Consider the following 26,182-nt stretch of genomic DNA (forward strand, 5'->3'; position numbering starts at 1 on the left):
ATCAACCTCCCCGTTTCACAGATGAGAACTGGAAGTGGGGGGGCACATACAGCCTGTAAGTGGTCGAACCAGTCCTGTAAATGATGCTTGTCTGACCCCTGAGACCTAGCAGTTTAGGCCAATCCTGAAACTTCAGCTGGATGGGGCTGGCTCGTCTGCTCGACCTCTTCCCGTTGTCTCTCGGAGTTTTCTTGCTGTGTTAGACAGAGAGACACTCCCTCCGTTCCCTCCTCCCCCACAGAAAGAGACAGACAAAGAGACAGAGACAGCTTGGGGGTGGGGGAGACAGGATAGGGAGATAAAAAGAACCACTGCTTTCCACCAAAGCACAGACGGTAACTTAAGGCGCCCAGCAGATGGCAGGATGTGGCCAAAGATTCCTGGCTACCAGGTGCCTGGGCGGGCAGGACTGCACCGCGCGGGTAACCTGCGCGTCCCTCAGGAAGCGCCCTCTGAGAGTCTGTGCTCGCCCCACGAGAGCTTTGGGGCACACCCATCGCATCCCTGTCATTAGTATCCCCGTGTCCCGTCTGGGCTCCCCAGCTCCCGCCGCCAGGACCCCACCGACCCAGATGCGAACCGCCCTTAGTTCAATTTCAGGGGACTCCGGAGGCCCACGCAGAGCCACTCCTAGGGAGAATGATTTGGGGCAAACCACGCCCCTTTGCGGACTCAGTTTCCCCGGGAGAATGAAGGGGTTAGACTGAGTCCAAAAGGGTAACTCTACTTTCACTCATTAAACATTTAGAAAAACATTAAGAAGAAAGAGCGTGTGTTGCAGAACTGGCAGACACACCACTGCCCGGGTCTCAGTCCGAGTGGACAAATAAGGCCAATAGCGCGTCCGGGGGTCTCCCTTCGTAGCCAGGACCGACTAACTACTGACCGAAGAGTTCCTTTACCCCTGAACTCTACCTGACTCTAAAATGGGCAACAACGCTTTTTCTAACCGTTGGGTTGTTGAGAGGTGACATGGGATTGTGTTTATAAAGCCCTTGACTGAGGCCCGGCACACAGTAGATGTTCACGACTCGCTTACTGCCTGGAGGGAGCGCCCCGACTCCTCCGGGTCGACGCGGCGCTCAGCTCCGGTGGGTGCAGCGGGGAGGCGGCGGCCCGCGCCCTCTCCTACAGGCAGCCCGTAGGGCTGCGTTCGCCCTCTGTGCCCGCCGCGCCCTCTCCTCCAGGCCGCCCCCGGGGCTGCGCTCGCCCGCTCTCCCCCTCTGCGCAGCCCCCGCCCATTCCCTCCTTCCCCTCCTGCTCCTCCTACTTTTCCCGCGCCGCCTCCGGTCTCCCGCGTGGAGCGCGCCTCGGTGGCCCCCGCGCCGCGAGCTCCAGTGTTCCAGGGCGGGCGCAGGCGAGGGGCGCGGCAGAAGAGTTAGCGTGGCCAGGGAGCGGCGGGCGAGGCGGGAGAGCGTCGCCAGGGGGACGCCCGGGAGGAGGGGGCGCGGTTCCCGCCGCTGCGCGGCGCTCGGCCCCCTCCGGCTCGGCGCGCGGCTGCAGTCTGGGCTGGGCGCTCGCGGCACATTCCGCACCCGCACCCCGGCGGCCGGGCATGTAGTAGCGGCAGCTGCGGCAGCCGCCGCGGCGGAATATGGGCGGGAACCACTCCCACAAGCCCCCGGTGTTTGACGAGAATGAGGAAGGTAAGAGGGCGAGGGGCGCCTGCCCCGCGCTGCCCCTTCGGGCAGAGGCCGGGTATCCCTCCTTCCAGCACCCTTGGCCGAGCGTCGGCTGTGTGCCCGGCCCGTGCCGGGCTAGGGGCTTCTACAGAGGCAACAACTCCTCGCGTCAGTGCCCCTTAGGGGCCGGGACGGTGCCGAGCGCGAGCCCGGGCGGGCCATTCCGAGAGGAGAGTGAACCCGAAGGCTTCACTTGGGGGAGCAGGAGGGATGAGTTGACTTCGGAGGCGAGTCTGGATGTTGCTTGGGCTCCGGGGAAGCCGAGGTCTCCTTTAGAGCCCGAGGCTGAAGGAGGCGTTGTGTGTGTGTGTGTGTGTGTGTGCGTGCGTGCGTGCGTGTGTGTGTGTGTGTGTGTGTGTGTTCCATGCTGCCCTCCTCATTCACCCAGAACGGCTTAGGGAAACTTTTCTTGATTAAACTCTGTGTCTGGGCGGAAGGCGTCCCGCTGTTGGCAGCCTCCCAGGTGGAGGAGTGGTGTAAGCGGTCCAACCTCATCTAAACTCCAGAACTGGGCTCTTATGGCTCATATCGGTAGAGCTTCGTATTTGGAATAGCAGAACCCCTTTTCCAGCGCTGTGTGTCTGTGGGCAACTTCCTTAACCTCTCTGAAACCTTTGTTTCTTCACCTAGGAGAAGAGACTTACGATTGCTGCTTACTACCTTAGGGGGTCGTTTGAAGCTTAACCAGTGGTAATTCCTGTGAGAAGTGCCTTGATAATATAATCAGTTACAGAGCTCTGCACGGTGTTATGTGTTAACTTTGCCTCTAAAGGCTCGGTTTGCTATTGCACTGGTTTCTCCAGTCTCCACTGTGTCCCCAAATGAGAGCCAGGTCTACTGAGCATAGTCCATGTGCCAGCCAGTGTTCTAGGGCTTTACATGTGCTCACTCAGGCCTCATGGCAACCGTATGAGGTGGGTACTTCTGTTGTTCCATTTTACAGTTGAAGAAAGAGATGTGTCCTAGTCAGAGCTGGCTTTGAGGCTGGACAGTCTGCCCTGGAGGCAGTGCTTCTTGTGCCCAGGAATAGGCTTGTGGGCATCAGTCATGATCTCTAAATCTACCAAGGCTGTGGGTGGTAGTCAAACGCTCACCCCGGCAGTCCCTCTGAATAGAATACCTGAATACAGCCAATGTAATTGAGTCACGCCCATTTGGTCCTTTCTTAAAGGAGTTCCTAGTCTAGTGGCACTGAGGACCATCCATGGTGATAAGGGCAGTGAGCGGGACCAGTGCAGGGCCTTGGAGACCCAAGGAAGGCTAAGCCCTTCCTGGTTGTTTAGTCTGGAGCACAGGTAGATAGGGAGCCAGGAGTGGACAGACAAGAGGTAGCCAGGTGGATGGGGGAGGCCCTTGTGTATCCCAGGAAGCATTTGGACACCATGTAGCTGAACTCTTCCCCAGTCAAGTTCATAATGACCCTGAATTGCTCTAAGAAAGTCAAAGCGATCTTGACACTTAAATCAGTATTTAAATATGTGTTCTGCTAGGGACACATCCTGCTTGGGGTGGATGTGGGGCAGGCCTGTCCCTTTGGGAGAACTTCTGTCCTGTGAGGTTACATTCAGGGGTGCTCAGACCCTATGAGAAGATACACTCATTGACAGATGGAGAGGATGACTTGGGCCAAAAACTTTCCGTTCACAATCAGTCAAAGGTTTCCTGTCTGTTTTGGGGAACGGACTTATATTAGTCTGCTCAGGCTGCTCTAACAAGATACCCCAGATGTGGAACTCCCTGGTGGTCCAGTGGTTAGGACTCTGCACCCTCACTGCCGAGGGCCTGGGTTCGATCCCTGGTCAGGGAACTAAACTCCCATAAGCTGTGTGACATGGCCACAAAAAAAAAAAAAAAAAAGAAAGCATTCACAAGATACCCCAGATGCTTAAACAAAAGAATTTGGTGGTGGTGGTGGCTTAAACAACAGAAATTTATTTTCTCACTGTTACGGAGGCTGGAAGTCCAAGATCAAGGTGTCATCAGGGTTGGTTTCTGGTGAGGGCTCTCTCCCTGGCTTGCAGACAGCCTCCTTCTCCTTGGGTCCTCACATGACCTGTGTGCTCAAGGAGATAGAGATCTCTGGTGGCTCTTCCTCTTCTTATAAGATCGCCTGTCCCACAGGGTTAGGGCCTCACCCTTATGACCTCACTGAATGCTAATTATCTCCTTAAAAGCCCTCTCTCCAAACATAGTCATGTTGGAGGGTAGAGCTTCCGCATCTCAAGTTTGGAGGGGACACATTTCGGCCCATAACAGGATCCTTTGATGAAAGCCATGGACTCCTTTCCCAGAAGAAAGCACAAACTTATGCATCACTCCCAATTTTAGAGGTTCGTGGTAGTAGCCTGGGTCAAAGGTCATGGTTTAGGTAATTTTTTAGTGTCTTTCTCTTTTATTTTCAGAGTAAATTTGCTTTCCTGTCTCTATCCTTTATCCCAGAAAATATGCTTTAAATATCTGTTGGCAAAATAGTTATATCTGGCATAGCCAAGCTTTTGATTTTCCTGCTGTTGTTCCTCATTCCAAAAGTGGTCGGGCTCAAGGTCAACTGCCTGGTTGAAATACAAGGTTGGGACTCTCCTCATTTTGCTGGCTTTCAGCTCAGTGAAACATTAACTTGTTTGATTTTGCCAGCATATGTCTCAATACTTGTTCAAGTAACACACTGTTATTTGCCGCCAATTGATTCGCTTATTTCGTAGGCATGTACTGGTCATCTTTTCTGCACCCACCCCTGTGCTGGGCAGCAGGAATATGGAGAAGATGAAGGCAAAGTTCTAACCCTCAGGGAGCTCGCAGAGCAGATAAACAGCCAGGACAGTGTAAGAGAGCTCAGGGAACTGTGGTATCCTACAGGAGGTGCCCTAACCCCGGGGCAGAGAGGAGGGGTCAGAGAAGACTTCCTCTTAGACTGAGTCTTGCAGAAATGGTAGAAGTTCCCAGGAAGGAGAGGTTGGTAGGTAGGGGAAGGGTGTTTCAGAGGGAGGGAACAGAATGTGCAAAGACAGATGGTAAAGAATAAACATGGCTCTTTGGGGAGATTGTGGGGACTTTAGTACCCCTGCAATGTGGTGTGTGAGGCTGGAAGCTACAGGAGATGAACCCTGAGTGCTGGGGTGGCCTTAAAGGGCCCAGTGGCCATGTATTTGGAATTGACCTTATGGACATCTGTAGTCAACGGAAGGATTTTAAGCAGGGCAGTAACATGGTCTGGTGACCGAACATGCTGTCCCAAACCAGAGTTGCTGAGTGGTTGAAGATGCAGATACCTACGCAACCAGAACAAATCTGATTTGTGAGTAATTTAAAGCTAAACTGTAGCTGAAAATTTGCCATTGTGTAATTGTACCCTAACTGTCTACATTCTGATGGCAAACATTTAACTTGCATCCAGATAATATTAAAAACTATAACTTAGTGATGCATTGTGTGGACTCCTTTTCATACCTAATTGGGAATCATTATCACGACTCAGCCAGGGAGGTCTCAGAATGTGCATTTTACTAGAGAGTTTACAGAGGACCTCTGGAAAACTGCCCAGGGTCCCATGGTCTGTGTATGGATGAGCTGGGACTCATGAGTTAACCCCCCAGGGCTGTTTAACTCCAGAGTCTGGTACCTAACACTGTTTCCTGTGCCACCCCTTAGGACCTACAGGAAAATGAATCCCTCAAAGATATGTAGGACCAACGCAGAATGAGACTAGCGCAGAGATCAGGCTCTGATAGAGGTCTCTTTATGCAAACGTCTATAGGAAGAAAGTAACAGTGCATCCTGACAGCACTTGATCATTTACAATAATCAGCTACCATCTTCAGAAAACATTTTGTTGAGCTGTCATATCATAATGCAAGTTCTGGGAATGAAAGCAAAATCATCTCCCTTTCCAAATTCGTGTCAAAATTGTTTTTAAGGTTTTTTCCCTTTACTGTCCTAATCTATGTCTAGACATTTTTACATAAGGGTACACTTGCCACACAAAATGATTTCTGCATTTTCTCTTAGCGTCCTGTTTTAAGTAGTTTATGTTGCTATAATGTCTTCAAAATTACTATTTTAATGGGCTGTAATATTCCATCTGATGGAACTATTGTAACTTAAATGTTTTCTTGTTGTTAGACATGCAGGCTGTTTTCAGTGTTTCATCTTTATAAGTAAGTTGCCTGAAAATTTTATACGTAAAGCATTTTTCTTCTTTTAAGTGAATTCCTTAAAATGAGGTGCAGTGAGTGAGATTATTGGATCGAAAGGATTGAATAACTTCTAGGACTCCAGAAACATGTTCTTAAATTATGTTTCCAAAAGGTTTTTTTTTTAAATATCAATGTTGTATCAATTTATGGCCTGTACCCACATTTGAGGGTATCAGTTTCACAACCTTGTAAACAGCTCTGGGTATTCTCATTTTCGATTGTTAGGAGTTAAAGGGACATTTAAAAAGAAATGTAACTTCTGTATTATTATTGGGCCAGGTAACTTCACATGCAGCGTAGAACATGAAAGCATCTTCTTGGTTAACATAAATATACAACAAAAGTTGTTTAACTCTGGGCACAGTCAGATAACAAAGGCAATTTAAAAAATCACTCCCTGAAGTTGCAATCATGCTTCACTTGGAGACAGTCTTTTGAACCTGGGGTGTCCCTGTCATTGTGATTCACAAAGTGCCTGAAATCTCTTAATGGGGCAGAATTCACTTCCAACTTTGTCTCAACTTTTTTTTTTTTTTTTTTTTTTTGCGGTACGCGGGCCTCTCACTGCTGCCACCTCTCCCGTTACGGAGCACAGGCTCCGGACGTGCAGGCTCAGCGGCCATGGCTCACGGGCCCAGCCGCTCCGTGGCATGTGGGATCCTCCCGGACCAGGGCACGAACCCGTGTCCCCTGAACCAGCAGGCGGACTCCCAACCACTGCGCCACCAGGGAAGCCCTGTCTCAACTTTTTTAGAACTTGGGGCAAGCTCACTTATGTTATACATTGCTTTTCATCCTTGTACCAGTTGTGGCTTGTGCAAAAGGTGGAAACCAAACATATTCTGAGAAAGTTTGGAGTTGCTTTGAATGCACTTTGTTCTTTATATATAGAGTACGTACAGAAGTAGAGGCTGGAGAGAGGCCATGTAAGGGATGTGGGCTTATGGGCTTGGTGTCCATATGTGTATCAGGCATGTGTGTGTCTAATGCAGGAGTCTAGAAAGTAAAGCTTAGATTTTAAGATCTACACCTCATTTGAAAGTTCATTTTGATTTGTCTTGTACATGGGGGATTAAGAAAATTACCATAAATCGATCTGAGATGGTTAAGTAGAAATGAATTGTAGGATGCATTTATACCTTTCAAACATCCTAGAAAATAAATATGGACTTCATGAGGATAAACCATGTACTAATCATCTCTAGAAAGTCAGACATAAGTATACACACTAATGGATTTCATTGACTATGACGCACACACTTTCCCATGTTTTAACATTTCTGAAATTGGGATTGCTTTATGATCACTGCTGGTCATGGTGGTACTTGTGATGTAATTTTATTGTTTGTACATGGTCACAGTTGTTCGTACTAACATGATATATGAAAGGTCTAAAGGAACTCTTTTAAGGGATGCGAAAGAATCACATTGTAGATTAATTGGCAGCATTTCTTCCTTCTTCGTGGCACATAAAGTAAGAGTGCATTTAATGTGGATGGCACCTGAAAGCAGACGGAATAGAGCATGCCAGCCTCCTTCAGCTGCAAGTGACAGAAAAGCAACATGAGCTCCTTTAAAGGGAATTAATTGGCTCCGGCCACTTCTCATCACTTCCATTCTGGTCCAAGCCAGCGTCACCCCTCTTGCTTAGGTTATTACAATAACTTCCTTAACTGGTCTGCTTCCTTTTACCCTTCCCCTCTTCAGTGGCACCTCCATGCAGCAGCCAGAGTGATCCTGTTAACATGGGCATCATTTTTCGTGCATTGGTCTCCTCCTAAGGAGTTACAAGCTCCTTGAAGTAGGGAAGTGGTGTGATTGATTCACTGCTGTGTCCCCAAGCCCTAAAACACCTGGAACATAATAGATGCTCAATAAATTTTTGATGGACAAATCAATAAATGAATGAATGGAGGTGTGAGTCTCATCAGCTGTGGCTGGAACCAAGTTCCTGAATACTATCATGAGAAATCTTCCTCCTTGGATTCTCTCCTCTGTGTAGCTCCAAGCAGGCTCTCTCCTCATGAGGCCCTTACCACCCCCAGGCTCACAACCTCACAACTCCAAGTGTGGAAAAGGGAGTATCTTTTTCACCATCGTTGCAGAGAACATCCCAGGGTTAGTTCTGATGGGTTCTCATGAGGTCTTGGGTCATTCTTGCACCAATGGCTGTGACCAGGGAGACTGAGGCTGTAACTGGCCGGGCTGTATCTCATGCCCACCCTTGGATTCAGGGGGTGGCGTTGGTTCCCCTTGAGGCATTGGGACAAAGAAGATATGTGAAGAATCTTCTCAAGGAATATTGCAGTATCAACAGAAGAAGAGAAGTGGACCCTGGGTCAGGCAGGTAAACACAAACAGAAGCATCTATTCCAGTGATGATTATTTTTGTGTTCCTTGAAACATGGAACATTCCTTGTTTATTTTGTTGCATATCCACTTCTGCACTAGACTGTGACTTCTGAACAGCGGCAATTCTTTCCTTTTCACCTTGGTGTCTGCAAGGCCTAGAATGGGGCCAGTGAAGGCCTATGACAGCTCTTTGTTGAATGAGAGATGAAAGTAATAACTTATTGGGGGCCAATTTCTTCTATTCTTCTGAGTTCAGAAGCTGTTGAGAAACAAACGAAGACATTTCGGGTGTATTATTAATAAAGTTGGTTTGGAGAACTGACTTGGATTTGAGTCCAGAATGGCCTTTCTATTCTTGTCCCTTAATTTCAAGCTTGAGACCTGCTTGGGCAGAGAATTGAGTCTGTAAGGTGGGCTCTGGGACCGTGGTTCCCAGTCACAGAGAAACCCAAGAAATTTCCAAAAAATGGTAACCTGTAATGATCAATGGATATTGGACTCTTGTATGTCATAATTTGGGCTATCACTTCTCTCCCAATGGAGAGAGAAGGCAGATCTTTCCCCTGCTGCTTTCTGGGTAAGACAAAAATCCCTCTTTTATGGGACAGCAAAAGGGTGGAGAGGGGAGATGGCTCTCACGATATGAGCTGGAGTGGATAGGCTGTTAGGATGGCGACAGGATTTATGATGTCTTGAGGGAAGGGTTTAAATGCCTTGAGAGAAGAAGGATCGATATTTTAGAAGGATCAATCAGCATAAGCTAGCACTGAGCTTGGGCATTCTCCTGAGAGAATTGGTAGGAACAAAATATTCTTAGCAATACTCAGTTATCTAAAATCTGGGCTCTGAGCTATTACAGACAGAGATGGAAAAACTGTTCTACAAAGAGCAGTGAGAGTCCTGACACCCTAAAGGGATATTCTCCTGCAGACAACAATGGGGACAAACAGTTTAGGATAGCAGGGGAGAATTGTGCACCAGAACCACCAAGAAGAGAAAATCAGGCTTATTAGCCAGAGACAACCAAGGAAAAAATGAAGACCGATATTGTTACTGATCCTGCAGTCTAACTCCTTTCAGCCCTTGGTTCTTCTGACCATCTTGGAGTGTCCTTATTCATTGAGGAGTCTGGCCTCTGGTTCCTCTTTCCATCTGTGAAGTCAGTAATACAAATAGGCCCCATTCTCTCAATGTGGGGCTTTACCACTGTTCACCCATATCCCGTCCCTGTTTATTTCCATGCAAAGAATTGTCCTTCCTTGTCCCGTTGCAGTTCTGTGGGAACATGTGACTCGCTTTGGTCATTGTGAGCGGAGGCAATGTATGTCACACCTTGGAAAAAGTATTTATGAACTAGGTGTCACTTCGTATGTCTCTAGCTCTGGGCAACCACAATGTTCTGGATGGTGGAACTTACTTCAGCCTGCCTCCCAGAGTGAGTGCAACGTGGAACGGAGGCCACCTGACCTGGGACATGGCATCAGTGAGACAGACACTTCTGCTTTTTGAAGGCACTGAGATTTGGGGCTGCTTCTTACTGTAGCGTAACACAACCTGTCCTGATGGGCACATTGACCAAAACCAGCTCTCCCTCAGGCAGAGAGCATTCACTATTTTACAGTTAATTATTATGTTAGCTGTATTGTTATTGTAGATACGCTTTATCATGTTATTTTCCTTCTATCCTGATTTGCTGGGAGGTTTTATTATCAATGAGGATTGAATTTAAGTAAATGCTTTTTCTCCATCTGTTGAGATAATATGTGGTTTTTCTCCTTTTTCTTTGTCTGACTAGGTGAAGATCAAATTTTTAGAGTATTCTTAAATAATAAATTAACCTTTCATTCTTGGCATAAAACCCAGTTTTCATGATGTGATATATTATTAGATTTGATTTGGTAATATTTTGTTTATAAATTTTTCATAAGAGGATATTATGAACAGTATGCCAATACATTTGAAATTTGGATAAAATAACTACTTTGGAAAACACAACTTAGCAAAAATAATACAAGGAGAATTTAAATATTAGATTAATTCTATATCTATTAAGGAATTGAACCTGTAGTAAAAATTTTCTTGTAAAGGGAAGTCTAGGCCCAGATGTCTTCATAGGTGAATTCTTCCAAATGGTAGAAATGATAATAATGATACAAAGCGAGTGAGAGGCATGGACATATATACACTGTCAAACGTAAGGTAGATAGCTAGTAGGAAGCAGCCGCATAGCACAGGGAGATCAGCTCGGTGCTTTGTGACCGCCTGGAAGGGTGGGATAGGGAGGGTGGGAGGGAGGGAGATGCAAGAGGGAAGAGATATGGGAACATATGTATATGTATAACTGATTCACTTTGCTATAAAGCAGAAACTAACACACTGTTGTAAAGCAATTATACTCCAATAACGATGTTAAAAAAAATAATGATAATCTTCTGCAAACTCTTCCAGAGAAGAGCAAGAAAGGGCACACTTTTAATGTCTTTAAAAAAAAATTTTATTGAAGTATAGTTGATTTACAATGTGTTAATTTCTGCTGTACAGCAAAGTGACTCAGTTATATATATTTATTCTTGTTCATATTCTTTTACATTATGGTTTATCACAGGATATTGAATATAGTTCCCTGTGCTCTACAGTAGGACCTTGTTATTTATCCATTCTATATATAATAGTTTGCATCTGCTAATCCCAAACTCCCAGTACTTCCCTCCCCCACCCCCTTAATGTCTTTATTAGTTTTTTAAAAAATAAATTTATTTATTTTATTTATTTTTGGCTGTGTTGTGTCTGTTGCTGCATGCGGGCTTTCTTTAGTTATGGCGAGCAGGGGCTACTCTTTGTTGCGGTGTACGGGCATCTCATCGTGGTGGCTTCTCTTGTTGCGGAGCATGGGCTCTAGGCATGTGGGCTCAGTAGTTGTGGCTCACGGGCTCTAGAGCGCAGGCTCAGTAGTTGTGGCGCACGGGCTTAGTTGCTCCGCGGCATGTGGGATCTTCCCAGACCAGGGCTTGAACCCATGTCCCATGCATTGGCAGGTGGATTCTTAACCACTGTGCCACCAGGGAAGCCCATCTTTATTAATTTTTTGTATCAAGGTTATATTGGCCTCATTAAAAGAATTTGGAACTATACCATTTCTTGCAATTCCCTGTAAGAGTTTGTTTAGGATTGTTATTATTTCTAAGTTGCACATGTATGGGCCAAATGTTCATAATATCTTCTTAATCTTTTCAGTGTTTGTAGGATCTGTAATGATATCTTCTTTTTTAATTCTGATTTTGGTAATTTGTGTTTTCTCCCTCCTTAATTTATTTTTTGATTGGTCTTGCTTGAGTTTATCAGTTTTTTTAGATTTAAAAATACCCTTGGCTTTCTTAATTATTATTTGTTTGCTAATGATTTACTGGTTTATGTTCTCATTTTAATTTTCTCCTACATACATTTTGGTTTAACTTACTGTTCTTTTTCTAGATTTTTGAGACAGAATCTTCTTTGATCATTGATTATATTTACTCACATATTCTGCTCATTATTTCTTCCTTCACTTGGAAGTTTCCATTGGAATTATCTTCATTTTGCCTGAAATATTTTCTTTAGCATTCCCTTTAGAGTATGACTTCTGGTGACAAGTCTCACTTTTTATTTGTCTGAAAATGTCTTCATTTAAACTTTGTTTATGAATTATTATTTTTCTGGATATCAAATCTGTATCGGCATCTTTTTCCTTCAGCATTTTGAAGATACGATTCTATTGTCTTGGGGTTTTTATTGTTTCTGATGAAAAGACGACTGTCAGTACTATTTTTTGCTCCTTTTCAGCTGACGTTTTGTCTTGCTGCTTTTAAGAATTTTATATTTTGCTATAAAATTTAAATCAGAAATTAAATCAGAAATTTCATTACGGTTTGCATAGGTCTGGCATTCTGGCCATTACGTCCTGTGGCTCTTGCTTCTTGTATCTGTGCTTGAGGGGCATTGCTATTTTTGCGGGATTCTTATTTTGTCTTCTAATATCACATCTGACATTTTCTTTCTCCTCACATTATCAAACTCAAATTGCACAGATATTAGGCCTTATCACTATGCCTTGTATGGCTCTGACAATATTTCCGTATTTTAAAAAAACTCTTTTCTTTCTCTTTGTTTTTAGTCCGAATATTTTCTTCTACCCTATTTCTTTTGTAATCACTTCAGGTCTCCCTATCTGCTATGAAGTATAACTTTCAAGTTCTTAATATTCATTGTTGCACTTTTCAGTTCTAGAATCACCATTTGGTTCTCTTTTATGGCTTTCACCTCTGCTGAAATTCTCAAAACTTGCTTTTTAATTATTTAAACCTAACAATCACGTTTACTTAGAAGACATGTTTGATAACTCCATTATTTGGTAACCTTCTGTTTTTTTTTTTTTTTTTTTTTTGCGGTATGCGGGCCTCTCACTGTTGTGGCCTCTCCCGTTGTGGAGCACAGGCTCCGGATGCGCAGGCTCAGCGGCCATGGCTCACGGGCCCAGCCGCTCCGCGGCACGTGGGATCTTCCCGGACCGGGGCACGAACCCGTGTCCCCTGTGTTGGCAGGCAGACTCTCAACCACTGCGCGACCAGGGAAGCCCATAACCTTCTAGTTTTATTGTCAATTGTTTCCTTTTAGACATCTTTTGTTTTCTCATCCATTTCATACTCATTGCTGGAACAAAGCCCTTTGGCATCCTTACGGGAAGCGCAGAGTTTACCAAGCCTCTTCCTTTTTGGTAGACTCTGATTTTTAGTGTGTGTCCTGTCCCTAAAGCCTGTGAGGTCTTGCAAACCCTGTGTGACTTCTTAGCCTCCTGAAAGCTGTTTTCAGATTTGGCAGATAACCTCTTGAGGAAGAGTGATCTCAGTGCTGGACCCATCTCTTTGGGCTTTTCTTTTTCATCGGTATTCAACCTGCAGCTCCTTACTCCTTTGAGAGCTCTATGAGTCCTTCAAATAGATTTTAAAATATATATTTTGTACAGTTATCATAGTTCTTATTAGCAGGAAGGTTGACCAGAAACACTCTAGTCGACTGGAAGCAGAAGTCCTCTCCTCAGTGTTTATGTGTGCGTAATGCCTTCTAGTTTAATAATAAGCTCTCCCTGGTACCCGTGTCACCTTAGGTCTACCACCCAACACGCCTCACTTTCACAACCATACTTGCCCCCAAAACAGTCTTCTCTTGGTGTCCTCACTTTCTCATGATAACTTGGTCCTTAACTCACTACGTTGGCTTCATCATTTCAGTGAAATAGCTCTGAGTAGAGTCATGATCATTTGGTTCTTAAAACTAGCATATGATTGTAAGTCTTTTCTTTCTTGGAAATAAGAAAATGAGCTCATGCATAAACTCATGATCCAACTGAAGAGTAGAGCCTGTCCTGTACTTTTGAAGCTCCCTGGGCTTCTCCCTGACTCCATCCTCTTTCCCACACTTTCTCATTGCTAACCATACAGTGTTTAATTGTTATTGCTTTATGAAATTTATAAAAATAGTACCACGTTTTATGTATTCTTCTGTACTTTGCAGTTTTTGCTCAAGATTGAGTTTCTAAGATTCACCCATGCTGTGTATAGCTGTACTCTCTTCATTTTCACCAATGTGTAACGTTCCGTCATGTGACTGCACCGTGAACTTTATCCTTCCTACTGACAGTGGACATTTGTACTCTTTCTAGTTTTTGACTATTATGAACAATGCTGCTATGAACAATTTTGTATATATCTCCTGGTGCGCATACATAAGAGTTTCTCTAGAACGTATACCGTTAGGAAAATGGCTGGGTCATAGAATAGGTGTATGTTCAACTTTGTTAGATAATGGCAAATTGTTTTACAAAGTAGTTGTACCAGTTTACGCTCTGATTAGCCACGTATAGACGCTTCCATTGCTCTGCATCAGAGGTCGCCAAGTGCAAGCCATATTTGTAATTAGAAAATCTCTACTAGTGACATTATAAAGGTAAAAAGGATTAGGTGAACTTAATAATATACTTTATTTACCCTAACATAACTAATTTCAATGTCAAAATTATTGAGATATTTTACATCCTTTTATTCATACTAAATCTTTGAAATTGGGTATGTATTTTACAGTAACAGCATGTCTCAATTTGGATTAACTACATTTAAAGTGTTCAAAAGCCACATGTGGCTCGTGGCTACCCTGTAGGACCACACACCTTTCCTTCCTTGCCAATATTTAGTTATGGGCTTTTTCATATTTGCCAATCGAATGAGCATGAAGTGGTATCTTATTGTTTTAAATTGCATTTCCTCACTAACAGGTTGAGGTTTCTTTATATATTTCGTTCCCACTTTTGTGAAGTGCCTGTTCATAGCTTTGTTAGTTTTTCTTCTAGAAGAGTCTGCCTTTTTGGATTGATTTGTTCCTTACATATTCTAGATAACTCCTCTTTGTCAGTTATATGTGTTGCAAATATTGTCTCCTATTTTTTGATTTCCCTTTTTAAGTCCTTTATGATGTTCATTGGCTGTTCCTTCTCCATCTTCTTTGCAAGTTCAGCCTCCTCCCCCTTGCAGTAAATCTTGGAGTTCCTCAATACTGAGCCCTGGTACCTCTTCCTTAGCTCTCTGTACTGTCTCTCCAGGTGAGATTGCCAACCCCTACGTGTTCAGTCACTCTGTACCAGTCTGAGTGCAGTCAGGAGACCAAAGCAATGTCAAAAAGGGAAAATGTAGTACAAAGGACTGTCATCTAGTCAAAAGGTTGACTTCGAAAACGAGTCAGGACTCTAGGAGATCCAGAAGGAGCAATTTCAGGAAAACAGCTGCTGCCGCTAGGGCTGAGGGTGAGTTAACAAGGAAAGAGCTCAGAAACCTAGAAGAGGGCTTCCCTCTCCATCTAGGCTGTTTCAGATCTCATTGGGAGGGCCTGGTTGTCAGAGGAACAGGCATCCTACTGGGTGGCACAGAAGCTTGTGGGAGGATGCTGGCTGCAGCTTGCGCAAGAGGGCCGCTGAGATAAGGGCTACCAGGTCCCCTGCACCTCAGCCTAGTGCAGCACGTGGAAAGCAGCACACTGGAAGAAAAAGGGACGCCCCTTCCTCCCACTCTGGACCGGCAGTGTCTCTGTTGTGCCCTCTATTGGCCATGCCGAACATGAAGCCAGCTGGAAATAAACATCCCCAGGGTCCTGTCCAGTGTCACAAAGCAGTGGATTTGGAGCTCAGAGACAGCACATGCGTAACTGGTGCCTATTCCTCTAAAACCATGACTCAGTAATTTATTTCCTTAATTCACATTTCTCCTCTGGGCTCCCAGTCTGTGTGCCTGTATTTCCACTTGGATGTCTCAGAAGATTTAATACCTCAAATTCAAAATGACCTCAATCAAACTCATGTATTTTTCAGAGTTTCCGAGCTTAGTGCGCAGTACCATCATCTACCCAGTTGCAGGAGCCAACATCTCTGAGGTTTTCCTTGATCCTTCCATCTCCCTCACCCCCGTGAATCCAATTAGGCACCTGGCTGTGTTGAGTTTACCTCCCAAATCTGCCCTTTCTTTCCAGCCACACCACTACCATCTCCATTCAACATCGCCCCTCATGGGACCCCTGTGCTGCCTCCTGACTGGTCTCCGTGCTCCCTCTTGCCCTTTCAGCACATCCTCCATCCAACCACCAGAATCACAGTTTTAAGTCATGAATATGACCAAGCTGGTCCTGCTCAGCGGTCCTTAGTGGCTTCATTGCTCTCAGGACGAAGATTAGGAATGTAATATGGCCTCCAAGGTTGTATGGTCCGGAACCTGCCCAACTCTCCCATCCTGTCTCATCTCACGTGAGTTCAGTTCACTGCCTGAGTTAAACTGCTCAGTGCAAAGTTGTTAGAGTACCTGGCACGTGGGCACTGTCCCATGGAGTTAGCTACTCCTCTCATTCTTCCTGTAATCAATGCTGTTATTTATACTCTTCGGCCATGGGAGCATTCTTTCAGTTTCATGTAAGTTCCATGCCCACTACTGCCCCAGGGCCTTATCACTTGTTCTCTCTGCCTGAAATGCTCTCCCACCCACCTCCACCCCACTTGGTTTAGTTATCTCCCACTTATCTTTCTTCAAGGTGCCTTATCTTATTCCCAGACTGCGTCATGACCCCCAGGGAACCCCCCTCAAATTACCATGTGCCCTTTCGTTGCGTTTATCACATTTGCAGTTCTTTGCTTATTTGTGTGAATCCTTCATTAATGTCTGTCTCCCCCCTGAGACCGAAGTCTCTATGAGGACAGGGCCTGTGACTCTTGTAGTGTCTAGTGTGGGTTCCACTGCTTTTACAAAGTGTCTGTCATTGTAACTGCTGGTCCTTGACCGTCTGCCAGGAAAGACAAAGAAACATCACTGTGTAACCTATGAAAGGTAACAGCTTCCCTCCTTGTATCTGAAGGAGGCAGTCTAGGGAAAGGGAAAACTGAATTATATTTAAGAAGCACCTTGTATGGGCCAAACATTGTTCATACACGATTTCATGTGGTCTTTAGAATAACACTGCAGAGTAAGAGTGGTAACTTTGGCTTCATTTTATACCCAAGGATGTTGGGGTTTGGAGAAGTTGACTAAGTTGTCTTAGGTGATAAAATTGTGGTGCTTGGTCTCACTTCTTTCTGTATACCTGGAGCGCTCTTTCCCGCATGACAGTCTTTCCCAATATTCAGCTGTTTGTGTCCCACCTGCAGAATTATTTTTTACCACAGCCATGTATTACCTGTACTGTTATTTACTTAATACTTTTTTCTATCTTGACTGATTTTACTTTACTAGAACTTTTTAAAAAGGCGCTTAAATGGATTAAGACTTCTATAACTGGGAAGAAAGATAAAGTCAAGATAAAGTACGGTAGATAAAAAACAATGATATTCAGTGTAGCAAGATATTTTTAACCTTTTTGTTTTGTTTTTTTTTTTGTTTGTTTGTTTTTTTGTGGTATGCGGGCCTCTCACTGCTGTGGCCTCTCCCGTTGCAGAGCACAGGCTCTGGAAGCACAGGCTCAGCGGCCATGGCTCACGGGCGCAGCCGCTCCACGGCACGTGGGATCTTCCCGGTCCAGGGTATGAACCCGTGTCCCCTGCATTGGCAGGCAGACTCTCAACCACTGCGCCACCCGGGAAGCCCTTATTAACCTTTTGTACACCCTTCCTTTGTGACTTGCTCAGTGGATATTTTTTGGAGTGGATTTGTAATCACTGAACTCCCAGCAGACCTGGGCGGCAGCTGGGTAGATGCAGGGTTGGGCCCTGGGGGGGTCTGCAGGGTAGGTGTTTGCATGTTAGCTCGAAGGCAGGGGTAGGTCCCTGAAGGGAAGTGAGTCCCACACTTTGTTCCCAACATCAGAGCTGCGGCTTGATGCTCTTTCAATCACACTGCAGCTTCCAGCCCTGCTTAGACATAGTATATTGGCCTCTGGGCTTATGTGTCTCTGGTACACAGCAGGCGCCCTGCCAGGTACACCCTGGAATCTTCCAGCAGGGAAGCCCCGTCCACAACACAGTGGTTAAGAGCACAGACCGTGGAGTCAGACTGCCTGGAGTTCCATGCTGGCTCTGCTACTTACTAGCTGAGCAACGTCAAGTAAGTTTCTTCTCCTCCCTGATCCTCAGTTTCCTCATCTGTAAAATGGGGATTCAGTGGTACTTACTTCATAAACTCTTCTGAGGAGTAAATGAGTTACTACATGTAAAATGCTTACTAAATAGTCTGGCACATAATATGTGCTATGTAAGTTTTATTAAATTAGATTAAGTTTTGTGACTGAAGAAGGCCATGCACAGAGGTTAAAAGGACAGGTTTTGGGGGTTACACAGGTTTAAATCCTGATTCTTCTACGGATTGTCTAACTGTGGAGCAGTGCCTTAACCTTCCCAAGCCTCAGTTTCCTCCTCTGGACAATGGGATGCGATCTGATACAGTTGCCATGGGAATGGAGTGAGGTGATGCTTCTTACAGTGAACAGTGCTTAGGAGGGCACTTGGCCCAACACCTGGCAGCATGATATATGTACAAAGAGAGAGGTCAGGTGAGGCCTGCTGTTCCTTTCAGCCTGAAGAAAGAAGTTGTTCTGACTCCCTCCTGCCTTCAACCCCTATCGTCAGGAGGGATTCCTCATTTCCATTCTCCTAGGAAACAGCCTGTTCAGACAAGCTTCCTTGTCCGAGTCCTCATCACATCTGTCAGGAAGGCCAAGGCCTATTTTCAAGAAGCCCGACTCTGGCAAGTTGTGTGGAACAGGCGATCAGGGATAGCCGTCCTCTTGTTGGTGGTCGATGCTACTGACATGGATCCAGCCGACTTTTGAGTCTTTTTGCTAAATCTCTTGGCGGCCCCTATGGAGGGCTTGGGAGTGGAGGGGGATTTTAGGGAGGATTAGATATCGGGCCCCCGTCTTTTAGAAAATGTCCATCTTAGGTGCTTAAAGGAAAAAAAGAAAAAGACTTCTGGATGTCTGGTATTGTGGATTGAGTTGAGTCCCCCAAAATGAGTATGTTGAACCCTAACCCCCAGTACCTCAGGATATGACCTTATTTGGGGACACAGATGTAGTTAAGTTAAAAAGAAGTCATTAGCGTGGGCCGGAATCTCATAAAAACAAGAAATTGGAACACAAAGACAGACACACACACAGGGAGAGTGCCATGCACACATGGAGGCACAGGTGGGGTAATATGACCACAAGCCGAGGCACACCAAAAACTGGGCAATCCACCAGACACTGGGAGAGAGGCACGGAACAGATTCTCCCTCACTGCCTCAGAAGAAACCATCCCTGCTGATACCTCAGTGTTGGACTTTCAGCCTCCAGAGCTGTGAGAAAATAAATTTCTATTGTTTTAAGCCACCCAGTTTGTGGTACTTTGTTATGGTGTCCCTAGGACACGATTTCACCTTGTTTTACCATTATGTAGTAACTTCAATGTGACGTTCTAGAGGAAGCCACAAATCAGGTCTGGGAAGTGTTTCCAGAAAAGGTAATTTCTTTTTTTTTTTTTTTTTTTTAAGATTTTTCTTTTATGTAGACCATTTTTTTAAAGCCTTTATTGAATTTGTTACAATATTGTTTCTGTTTTATGTTTTGGTTTTTTGGCCTCGAGGCATGTGGGATCTTAGCAGCTCCCAGACCAGGAATTGAACCCACACCCCCTGCATTGGAAGGCAAAGTCTTAACCACTGGACTGCCAGGGATGTCCCCAGAAAAGGCAATTTCTGAGTCAATCCTGAGGTAGGAACAGGAAGCATTGAGGGGGAGGTGATGTGGGGAGGAAGGAAAGAGCTGAGAAGGTGGGGCTGGGGAGGCCCTTTAAGGCTAGGAGAGCAGCATGTGCAGAGGTGAATGGGTGGAAGGAACAGGGAGGTGTTTAGAGTTAATGGGGAGTGGGTATGGTGGGGGAGGGGGCATGGGGGAGGGAAGCCATAGAGATGGGGCTGGAGACTTAGGCCAGAGCCATGCATTAAAGGGCCTGGAGTGTCATGCTATGTGTCTTGGTTGGCTTGGGTTGCCACAACAAATACCACAGACTGGGTGGCTTGAACAACAGACATTTATTTCTTACAATTCTGGACCCTGGGAAGTCCAAGATCAAGGTGCTGATGAGACCTTCCTTCTGGTTTGCAGACAGCTGTCTTCTCTTTGTACCTTCACCTGGTGGAGAGGGAGAGAGTGCTAGTCTCTCTCTCTGTAAGGACAGTGATTACTCTCTCTCTAAGGGCACTAATCCCATCATGGGTCCCCACCCTCATGACCTCATCTAAACTCATTATCTCTCAAAGGCCCCATCTCCAAATACCGTCATCTCATTGGGGGTTAGGGTTTCAGCATAACAATTTTGGGGGGACACAAATGTGCACATCTCCATATGCTAAGGAATTTGATTTTTATTCTTAGTTGGCAGAACTGACTCTGTTATCTGTGAGACTCAGTGCAAAATAAAAAGGTGGGGTCCCTCATTCCAAAATTGGAAACATGCTGTTAAAGGTACTAAGATATAAAGCTTTTTCCTTTCTTTCATGGTCTCCCTCTTTCTCTTGGTTTGTCATGGTGTTTTTTATCTGCTATTTAATAGCAATCTCGCTAAATAACATTTAAAATTTTGAGTTATCAGTGAGCATTTTACCATTCATCTCTGAATTGTGCAATGCCAGTTTTAAATGCAAATACAAAAGCATTGAACTCTCGTGCGGAATCACAGAAATTACCCAATTCATACATCGAGGTACATATATGAACATATATTTCGTTCTGACCAGAACAGTGGAAACACTGCAGAAAATTAACTCTTTTTATTTCCCTCCTTGATAACGTGCGCTTTCTACCAACGCTGCCTACCTTCAGCTGACTGATGAGTGAGGAGAGATGGAAGGGAAGAGGAACTATGGTTGTCTCATATTTTCCTTTCCATCTGTGTCATCACTTCAGCCTCAGTGATTCGCTAACACAGGGAAGTAACACAGGAAGGAAAGGATATGACCAAGGTTCTTTGGTCCTTGCAGTCTCTTAGGACACCTGTGCTTCTTTTCGCATTTGGAGTAAGTTAGTTCTAGTTGGACAGAATACTTGGTCTCTGCGGGCCGTCAGTGCCCCTGCTTACTCAGGTATAGACAAAACACACTTACCTGGGTCTTGCTGAACCTCCACACTTCATGGATCCACCAGAATTCTGTGCTCACGGAGCATTACAAATGCCATATGGGAATGAGGGACATGCACATTGAGTGTAAAGCCTCTGCTCATGAGCACGCCCCAGTGGAATGCCTTACAAAGCTACATTTCCAAGGTGAAAGACAGCAACTCCATAGTGTTCAACCAAGTGTAGGGCCCTGAGCTCGGAGCTCTGTATTATTGCATGCCCACAAAGCTGGTCCTCTTAGTAGAAGATGAGGAGACATTAATAGTTTTAACCTGGGGAGTGATGTGACCAGTTTCCGTTTTAGAATGATCACGATACCTGCAGACTGAAGGATGGGTTGGCAGGGGGAGAAATTGGTGGCCAGGAAGACAGTATAAAAAAATCCATAAGAAAGGGAGGAGGGTTGTAAATCCCCATAATTGGATATGTTGGCATATGTGTACACAGTTACCTGTATCACTATATATTGATGTACAGGAAAACACAAATACTCCTACAGGTGTTTTTTTACGAATCTAGCCCCTTCACCCTGTGGATAGTGCCAGTGAGCTCCCACTTACAGGCAATATAGCTTATCAAATTAAGCAAAATCATGGCACAGCAGAATTTTCTACAGTTCACTTAGGTGGTATAATATGTTTATAAATTCCATTTAAAATGTAATTAATTTTAAGCACACTTTTTAAAAAAAATTGAAAAGTCACTGCATGTCATATTTAATAAGTTCTAACATAGTTTCTTAACCCTCCTCTCCAGAGTATAATTACTCCATCAGTCTTCCTGGAGAATCAGAGGGAGCTTAGTAGAACACACCTTTCATGCATTAACCAGAATTGTGCTTGCTTTGGAGTTGCATTGGAAAGTTATTTGCATTGGCATTTTACTTCTTCCAGAACATAACAAATGTTTCTGATCTTCCTGAGGTATCTTGGTCTTAAACTGAGGCTATAAATCTTTCAGAGCTTCTGTTTACCAATTCCTTTAATTTCTGTGATGTGACAGGTAGGGAGAGAAACAAAGCTATAATTTATGACTCTTCTTCTTTCTTAGCCAGCAGATAAGACACAAGATCAGGCCCTGGTATGCAGGTTGGCAATTTGGTTTGTGTTTTGGCTTATGCTTCTGAGTTGCCCCTGGGGGAGGTGTACCTACTCCCCATCTTTCTGGAAGTGTTTATCTGTTTGTAAATAATGGGAACACTGTGTTAGATTTGGATATAGATTTCTGGCTGAGGCCAATAGGGCAGAGGGTCTTAAATATGATATTGGTTTGAGATGAAATAGCTGTTTAAAAAACCACTAGTGGGCTTCCCTGGTGGTGCAGTGGTTAAGAATCCGCCTGCCAATGCAGGGGACATGGGTTTGAGCCCTGGTCCGGGCAGATCCCACATGCTGCGGAGCAACTAAGACTGTGCGCCACAACTACTGAGCCTGCGCTCTAGAGCCTGTGAGCCACAACTACTAAGCCCGTATGCCACAACTACTGAAGCCTGTGCGCCTAGAGCCCATGCTCCGCAACAAGAGAAGCCACCGCAATGAGAAGCCTGCACACTGCAACAAAAGAGTAGCCCCCGGGCTTCCCTGGTGGCGCAGTGGTTGAGAGTCCGCCTACCAATGCAGGGGACACAGGTTCGTGCCCCAGTCCGGGAAGATCCCACATGCCGCGGAGTGTCTGGGCCCGTGAGCCATGGCCGCTGAGACTGCGCGTCCGGAGCCTGTGCTTCGCAATGGGAGAGGCCACAAGAGTGAGAGGCCCGCGTACCGCAAAAAAAAAAAGAGTAGCCCCTACTCGCTGCAACTAGAGAAAGCCTGCGCACAGCAACGAAGACCCAATGCAGCCAAAAATAAATAAATAAATAAATAAATTTATAAAAAGCAAACAAACCACTAGAACATTATTTGCCGACAACCCCATCATTTGTTTTTGTAGGCACAACTTATGCCCTGCAGGCTTAAATTTTTAGTTGCCAACCCAAAGGTTTTACATGGGTATCTGGTAGGAATCTCGCTCTTAGTGCCCCTCAATTGAACTCTTGCTTCTCTGCCCCATCCCTAAATCTGATCCTTCCCATCTTCCCTATTTTAACAAATAGCAGTTCCATTCTTCCAGTGATGAAGGCCAGAACTTTGGAGTCATCCTTGACTTTCGTATGGCACCTACCCTCTTTCCTGTAGTCCTCCCATTCCTGTCCTGTACTCCTGCCTTTCACACCCACCATTTCAATACCAAGACACTGAGAAATTTGGAGCAGGAGTTGAAAAAGACTCATCTCTCTCAATTGTCTTCCACTCCCACTCCCAGTTCTGTTTATTTTCAGTCTTCTGGAGTTTATTGAGGCTTATGTCTTGGCATTTGGTCAACTTGCCATAGCCTCTTGTAAAGAATAGGTATCCCGTAGTGATTGGTGTAGTGTTCTATAAATGTCACTTAGGGATGTTCAAATCTCCTGTGTCCTTAATGAGTTTTGCTGCTTTTTTAAAAAATTGGTTACTGAGAGAGTAGTTTCAGCATCTGTATGTATGTTTGTGAATTTTTCTATTCTTTTTAGTTTTGTCAATATGTATGTATTTTGAAATATGTTAATAGTTATATGCACATTTAGGATTATTTTGTCTTCTTGATGAATTGACACTTTTATCATTATGAAATCATCTTCTTTATCTCTGAAAGTAATGCTGTTTTGAATTCTACATGGCTGCTATTAATATAGTCATGCCAGCTTTTTTTTTTTTTTTTTTTTGTGGTACGCGGGCCTCTCACTGCTGTGGCCTCTCCCGCTGCGGAGCACAGACTCCGGACGCGCAGGCTCAGCGGCCATGGCTCACGGGCCCAGCCGCTCTGCGGCATGTGGGATCCTCCCGGACCGGGGCACGAACCCGCATCCCCTGCATCGGTAGGCGGACTCTCAACCACTGCGCCACCAGGGAAGCCCATGCCAGCTTTTTAATGCTTAGTGTGTGCATGGGAAATCATTTTCCTTTTTTTCACTTTCATTTACTGTGTCTTTGAATTTAAGCATCACTTTAAACAGCATGTAGTTGGATCTTCCTTTTTTTGTTTTGTCTGAAAACCTCTGCCTTTTAGTTGGAGTAATTAGTTCATTTATGTTTAATATATTTTGATGTGGTTGGGTTTAATTCTGCCTCTGTCTGACTTTGCTCTTTGTTTATTTGTTCCCTGTGCTCTTTGCTCCTTTTTTATTCCCTTTTTGAATTTTTATAAATCTAATATGTTTTAATATTCCATTTTATTTTGACTATTGGCTTTTTAGCTAAACCTCTTTATATTTTTTAAAAGTTGCTGTAGGGATTATAATATGTGTTCTTAGTTTATCACAGTCTACCTTGAATTAGTATTATACCACTTCATGTATAATGGTAGACTCTTATAATACTGTAGTGTAATTTCATTCTCCAATTTTTGTCCTTTTTTGTCAAATATATTTATTTCTATGTAGGATATAAAACCCATGGTACTTTGTTATTATTTTTTCTTTATCAGTTGTCTTTAAGAAAAAAGTTTTATATTTACCTACATGCATACAATTTCCAATGTGCTTAATTACTTACTATAGATTCAAAATTTTATCTCATATCATTTCCTTTTTGCATGAAAAATTGCCTTTACCCCTTTGGTAACACAGTTTTGCTGATAACAAATCACTTAAGGTTTTTTTTAACTAAATATCTGTATTTCACCTTCATTTTTGAAATGTGTTTTCATTGGACACAAATTCTAATTTGACATTTGTTTTTTAGCACTTTCCATTATCTTCTTGACTCTGTTATTTCTGATGAGAAGTCAGCCATCATCCAAATCATTGTCCTCCTGTAAGTAATGTGTCTTTTTATCTCCAGTTGCTTTGAGGATTTTTCTTTATCTTTGACTCTTATAGCTTGCATCTTATGCATCAAGATGTAATTTTCTTTGTATTTATTCTGCTTAGGGTACACAGAGCTTCTTGGATTGTGGATTGATGTTTTAAATAAAATTTGGGAAACTTTGGACCAATATTTTTTCTTTTTCCTTCTCTCTGTCTCCCTCTCTCCTTATGGAACTCTAATAACATGTATGTCAGACCACTTGATAGCATTCCATAGAATATTGGAGTGTCTGTTCCATTTTTTTCTATTTGTGTGTTAAATATATTTTCTCACTTTGCTTCAGTTTGAGTATCTTTCTGTTGATCTGTGTCTTCAAGACTCTTCTGTATTGTTCAGTCTGCTCTTTCTATTAAATGAATTTAAAAATTTAAGACATATTTTTCAGTTCTTCGGTCTTCATTTGCTTTTTCAGATTTTCCATGTCTCCCCTGAAATTCTTCATGTGCTTATTTGTCCAATATATTCAATTTTTTTCCCATAACTTCTTTAACTGTTCTTCTAATTTCAGCATCTTAATGTGTGTCTCTTTCTATGGATGTTGTTTTCTAGACCATGGGACACGTTCTCTTGTTGCTTCACATATCTAGTAATTTTCTTTATATGCTAGACGTTGTAGATGGTACAGTGTAGAGGATGGCACTAAACTTATCCTTGGCACAATAAATATTAGCTAGAATTATCTCTTTAGAATGTTTTATGAATACTACACCATTTTATCCAATAAACTTTTTATTTCAGATATTGTATTTTTCAGTTATAGGTTTTCCACTTGGTTGCTTTCTTCCTCTGAAGAGTGTGAGTTCTGTTCCACTAAGAAAATAAATTACTGTCTGTTTACTTTGATCTTTAGAGTCTTGATTTTAGGCTTTGCTTCTGGGACTTGATACTTACTCTTGCTGGGTTTAACTTGAACTCCAAACTCTGTTGTTGAATACACTGCAAAGTTGCTGAAATTTCCGCTCCTCTCTTTCAATTTTTCACTTGTTTCACTGGACTCCTTGGAGTCTCACCCAACTCATGCCCATTTCAGGAGTCAACTAAGGATTCCAAGGGGAATTTGTATGCACATCTTGGCGCATTAAAATCAATTGTGTCCTGCTGAGTTATTTCTTTAGTATAAATTTCAATGGTGTGATTATTGAAATAAAGAATCTATATGTCTCTATAACTTTATAACTTGTAAAACACTGGCATTCCAAAACATTTTTCTTAAGTTTTGTTGCCACCAGTACAGCTTAAGTATAACAATTCTTCAAGAACTTCTCTCCAAAAAGTGTTAGCATTGTTAAATCTGTTTTCTTGATTAACTAGGTTTGATGTGGAACTTGAGGGTTTTATTAATGTTCATGATAGCAATTCCTGAGAAGGATGAACCCTTTTTTCAGGTCTTTATTCATTATTATGTGTCCTCTCTGAAAA

The 26,182-nt window shown here is 43.8% G+C and overlaps 1 protein-coding gene across 3 annotated transcripts in view; it reads left to right on the forward strand.

Moving 5' to 3' along the window:
• Nucleotides 1–1,523: 1,523 nt before the first annotated feature.
• The window catches only part of STK32B (serine/threonine kinase 32B), a gene marked incomplete at its 3' end in the record, with an annotated part of 343,715 nt that continues 319,056 nt past the window's right edge, over nt 1,524–26,182 (forward strand). For all 3 annotated transcript variants that reach the window (XM_082653127.1, XM_082653128.1, XM_082653129.1), the window contains exon 1: nt 1,524–1,646. In XM_082653127.1, coding sequence (XP_082509253.1) covers nt 1,595–1,646 — 52 coding nt within the window. In that variant the 5' untranslated portion in view covers nt 1,524–1,594. The remainder of the gene's footprint in view (nt 1,647–26,182) is intronic.

Source organism: Grampus griseus (genome assembly GCF_964374135.1).
Source record: "Grampus griseus genome assembly, chromosome: 4".
NCBI classification, from domain to species: Eukaryota; Metazoa; Chordata; class Mammalia; order Artiodactyla; family Delphinidae; genus Grampus; species Grampus griseus.